This window comes from Ruditapes philippinarum, unplaced genomic scaffold (assembly GCF_026571515.1).
Source record: "Ruditapes philippinarum isolate M1 unplaced genomic scaffold, ASM2657151v2 ctg18540_1_1_1_1, whole genome shotgun sequence".
In the NCBI taxonomy this organism is placed as follows: Eukaryota; Metazoa; Mollusca; class Bivalvia; order Venerida; family Veneridae; genus Ruditapes; species Ruditapes philippinarum.
In genome coordinates this window covers 2,705-8,330 of record NW_026856288.1, presented here as the reverse complement: position 1 = coordinate 8,330, position 5,626 = coordinate 2,705, and the positions used below count along the sequence as shown (strand labels likewise).

Sequence of the window (5,626 nt, the reverse complement as noted above, 5' to 3'; positions counted from 1 at the left end):
CACTCAGCATGGAGGGAATTCAGGTACAAAGCAACAGCATAAATATACCAGTACACCTACCGCTACAAGTTCACTCAAAGAAACTAGTGATAAATCTTCTCACTCTGAAGCAACAATAAGAACAACTCAATCTACAGAGACATCTACAGTAAATTTAAATGCCGCAACATTGAAACATTTGTCAGGATCTAAAATTCAACCTTATACTTCAGTTCTACCTGATGGATCTTTCAATCCTAGTTCACCACATACGACTAAAGGATACAATGCCATAACCAAGTCCATGGCAGCAATTAACAATTCACATATTGGTTTTTCAGCAACTCGAAATGTATCGTCGCCGAACAATACACAGTCAAGCACAATTGATCAAACAAATGATGGTGCAAAAGGTACATGTACTAAAAGATTTTATTGTTCTATTTTTTAGAATATAACATCACAATATGTTATAACAAACTCTTCGTTACAGCACATATCAGAACCGGCATACACCGGTGCTATAAGAGGACACCCTTTTAAATGAACACCCTTAAATAATACAAGTTTGAACAACATTTGAATTTGTCCCATGCAAGCCGACTTTTAATGTCATTAATTTAGCTATTGTTCTATTCCAAGTTTAAAGTGCATGTATTTCATTTTCATAATTTAAAATGAGTTATTTAATGCTAATGCTTATGATGACAAAAAATCTTTTCAATTGTACATTTCATTCTGTTGGATATCAGTTTCATTTTCTAGTCAGCATCCTATGGTACTTAGCCTGGCAATACTGCATGGAAATGAAGGTTGGTATTGCCCTGTTCTAGAGGAATAGGTTAAAAAAACTATGACATCCATGAAGTATTTTATCTTTTTCAGTCAATGTCGGTGTCGTAATAGGATCAGTATGTGGATCTCTGTTTGTTTTTGCAATTTTAGCAGCTATTATTCTTTTGTTGAAAAGAAATAAGCGGGGATTTACTGTGGAACCAGACAATTCATCAGATAACTAAACTGTAAATGGATAATGAGCAGTCTAAATTATGCAAGTATAACAGAACTGAGATGAATTTGCAAGTGTGAAGTCTGCAGCATTGGACATGGAACGCTCGCTGCACAGCTTAGTGAATACACTCACGTTAGTGAAACATTTAACCGATGCGCAGGCGAATAGGGACATGGGATATGTTGTGTTATTGTGTTTATTCAGTTATGTGCTTTATAAAATACCTTTTCATCCAAATCAAAATCTTACATATAAAAATTTGTATCATGTCGTGTTTGTTAAAATTATAACTTTTATATATATATATATATATATATATATATATATATATATATATATATATATATATATATATATATATATATATATATATATATATATATATATATATATATATATATATATATATATATAAGCATTTTCTCATCGCATTGCAATGCTGAACAATTAACTTGTATATGCTGAAAGCTTTTTTATTTTTTTTAGACAATTGTTTTTTCGTTAAAGTTTTTTACTTTAAATTCCCACTGAATCCATTAAAAAGCTAACAAAGGTAATTGTAATAATTGGTTATTATTATCTTATATATAATTATACAAATTGCGAGGCATAATTCAGCTTAGACTGTCTGATTCATATTTAAGGACAAAACACCGAATTTTCATTTTCATTATTGTTATACAATCATGTTTTTAAACTAAATACTAGTATTGTAAATATGTAGTTTAAGATTAAAAGCATGACATTAGCAAAATGTTATTATCATTTAGTATTTTGTGTTTTTGAAACAGTTCTAACATATCTTCCTGATTAAAATACTTAAAATAGCAAAAAAAATATCTACTTCAACTAGTCTACAACATTCGAATTTTAAGTATGTTAAACGCGCTGATCTTTGCTCTTATGTTTTATCTGAATGTCCTCCTTGGTGTGTTGGTAAATACATGCCAAATACTTGTAATAGGATATGCTGTAGCTTTATTCAGTCTTGATAATCAGGCACAGTGTTAATCACCGGTAAATCAAAATCAGTACACATCCGACGGGTACATAGAAAAATGTATATAATGCCAGAAAGTTCCGGAATTAATTTCATTAAGAAATTGGAATGCTTGTCAGTTATCGCAGCCTTGATTTTGTTGACATCTATAAATCCTCTACAGGACCTTTGTGCAAATGTTGGTCCACACAAGAATGAAACTCTTAATAAATTTTGTGATTGGAGTACTTGGTATCCATGGAATTGTGAATGCTGTAGCATGTATCAGTTTCAATTTAGAAAACGCGCGATTTGTTGTGAGAAGACAGGGAAGCTACCCGATTGTTTGCAAAAGTGTAATTATTCGGAGAAGAGCGACACATCTTACAAGAATTGCAGTACAGATTGTACCACGAACGCTGGACTAAAGTGTCAAGAAACCGCACCTTTGAGTTTATTTGCGTCGACTTCTTCACCAAGTAATATAGGTTTTAAGTTGTCTTCATCCACTACAGATATTCTCAATTATCTCGCTTTTCCCCATTTTCTTTCAAGTATAACATATTTACATTATTAATGTTATTAATGGCATATTCGTTTAGTATTTTATATTGGGGTTAATTTAACAAAATTTGTTGTCTTCCGTAGATCATATGCTTCAAATAGACACGATTTTAGTTTATCCATGTAAATTAGCCACTTATCTGATTCTTTATGAATCACGGAAAGTTGAGAACTATGAGTAAATCTCGTAATCTTCAACAAACAGTTTTCATTTTCAGCTAATTATTCTCAAATACAAATTAATACAATATTTCAAGTTCTTAACATTCTTTGTTTTCTTCAGAAATTTTTTTAAAGCAAACGAGAGCATGTTCGATTATTTATATTCTGTTCCATGTGTAAGAATGATTATGGGAAATTAACAATATGATTTTTTCAAAACTATTCAAGTACCAAATATCAAAGAATACAAAAAAAACGTAATTGCGAAAGGCTAAAACTTCAGTTGCTTTTTAAATGAATACTCATAATATGACATAGGTAACTTGTAAGCATTCTCAACCTTGATTTTGTTAACGTCTATAACTTTGTCGGTTTTATTTGGATATTTCACACGCATAAATTCCTAGCAAAAACAATCCATTTTCTTAGTGATTGTTGAAAATGATTGTAAGATTGATGTTAGAAGTGTCTATTTTGTGAAGCCAGAGGAAGCCATCAGAGCGGATGTTGAAAAAATTGTATTTATTAAAGGATTAAAGGATTTAAGTCACTGTACTGTTGGAGCAGTAATCATGATAAAGTAGAAAAATGTCGTGATTTTGTTTGTTGTTGTTGTGTTGTTGTTGTTTTTGTTTTTTCGGCTATTATAATATTTTTCAGTCATTATCGTATATCTGTCGGTGTGAAAAGATGAATAGATGTCAAAAAATATATTTCGGCGGGTGAATCTGCAAGTCCTTAACATTTTATCATTATAGCGCCTTGTCCGGTATATATCGGAATACGATATTTAGTGTTGTGTTCCAACACCATTTTAGTCTCACTCTTTATTAAATATATATGATATTATTTTATATGATATATATGATACAAAGTATATTCGCTTTATTGTTTTAGATTCCAAACAAGCGTCCGTTACCACAACATCACACATGTTGACGAACACTACACAGTCGAAATATGGTAATGCTGCAAAAGGTATTGTTTGGATCGTTTCTTCCATTTTATTTTTAGGAAATGAATCCTATTTTTAGAACGGTAAATTCTAAAATTTAGAATGATCATCGTGAATTATTACTTTACCCTAGCACACGATGCACGATGCTAAGATGGATGGTAGAGACGTGATGGTGCTATGTCGAAAAAACGATTGCACAATGGTGAAATAGAGATTATGTTGTGGTTCAATGGTGAACTTTCGTTGTTATATATAACGTTTTTCTCGTAAATTCATCGCGTTTTCATCATCGCATCATTGCGTTTTCATCATCACCTCATTGAGTTTTTACCATCGTAGCCTAAGCATACCTGTTTTTTACAGATTGTTTATTTGATATATAAGTACGAAAAGAGTTTTCTACATATATAGTAAAATTCATAACTCAAAACGGCTCTCCCTGACCTTTATAGTTTAGTACATTTGAGAAAAAAAGACGGTGCGCAAATCATTAAATAGATTGCTCAATAAAAAAAACATATACACATATGAAACCTTACAGTAACAGGTAAAAAATGTTTCTTAGCATGATTCGCATTTTCAATAAAAAAATAAAGAAAACATGCGATCTTTATTGAAAATACAACGCTGTTTTTAAATGCAAACGCACCTGTAAATTAACACAGTGTTATGTTACTAAGGACAGTAGTCTTTGATATATTTTTTTTTTTGCTTAAGTATATCTGTACACGTATCAAAAAGATACGGTATTTGATATCATTATAAAATTTATCAATTTTCCCATTTTTATATATGATTGAATAAATTGGAATATTTTTGTCAATGGAAGATTCTGTCTGCGTAGTGTGTATCCAGATCATCAGGGATTGGTCAGTTCAGCTGAACTTGACTATGAACACTCGTATAAATGAAAATATGAGCATAATGTCACTTTCATGTAAATTTGAGCAATAGGTCGAAACTTTCAACCTTCTTTGGAGATTTTCATTAGTTGGTGTTTGCATAAACCAGTTTAAAATTGCAAATATTTGAAATTTCCTTCATAAACGGGATTAAATTGGCAAAATCAAAAGAGCTAGAAATACTTGTCAATATTTTCTTGACTTTGAGGATGCTATTTTTACCAAAGCATGGTATTATCATCAAGCCCTGGTGATCTTGATGCATACCGCGTTCTCTATTTAGATAAAGAAATGTCCGTCAGTAGTTAACGAATAGTACTATAAAATGCAAGCCTGGCACGATACTGGCGGCACAGACCTGTTTGTTGATATATATCGCCGATAGCTGTCAAATATTAAAGAAACAACTGTTATTATTAATTGTCAATCGGTTAGTTCTGAATAAAGAAGTCCATAATATGGCATGATTTTTATATTTCAGCGCCTGTCGGTGTAGTCATAGGAGCGGCGTGTGCCTCTCTGATTGTATTTTTAGCAATTTTGATCGCCGTCATCATATTGTTGAAAAGAAAGACGTGGAAGCGTAGATAAAGTGTTGAACCAGATAATTCATGGAAAAAATAACACAAAGCAAGTGAACACAATCATAATAAACAGCCTACAGTTATCAAGTTTTATACAACTGAGAACAATAATGTGTGTGTTGCATAAAACTGCCATTAAGAAATGCTGTATATGGCTTTTATTTTTTGATTATCTTTTATGTGCTTCCTATGTGCTTTTTTATGTGCCTACAATTGTTATGTATATACACAATGTACAGGGGGGAGCTAGGTCCAGTGGGCATTTTAAAGGGGAGCAGGAACAAAAACCCCATTCCCTCTAACAAAACAGGACAGGGGGCACTTTAAACCCCCCCCCTCCGATTTAGTTATGGTCCCAATTTTTAAGACTGTTCTCCTACTGGGTTGGGGTCTGCAATGTCATTGGTCTTTGTGTTAGTGTTTGAGTATGTGGTAGTTGCTGATCAGCTTTTCCCATATTTTATTTTGGGTTTAACTTTTTTTAAA

General features: G+C 31.9%; 1 protein-coding gene across 1 annotated transcript; it reads left to right on the top strand.

The window, feature by feature from the left end:
• Positions 1-1,979: 1,979 nt before the first annotated feature.
• Positions 1,980-5,402, top strand: LOC132746091 (uncharacterized). The gene is made up of 3 exons (XM_060735163.1): positions 1,980-2,449; positions 3,594-3,674; positions 5,038-5,402. The coding sequence occupies exons 1-3, from the start codon at positions 2,050-2,052 to the stop codon at positions 5,145-5,147; spliced, it is 591 nt and encodes a 196-aa protein (XP_060591146.1). The 5' UTR covers positions 1,980-2,049; the 3' UTR covers positions 5,148-5,402.
• Positions 5,403-5,626: the final 224 nt, after the last annotated feature.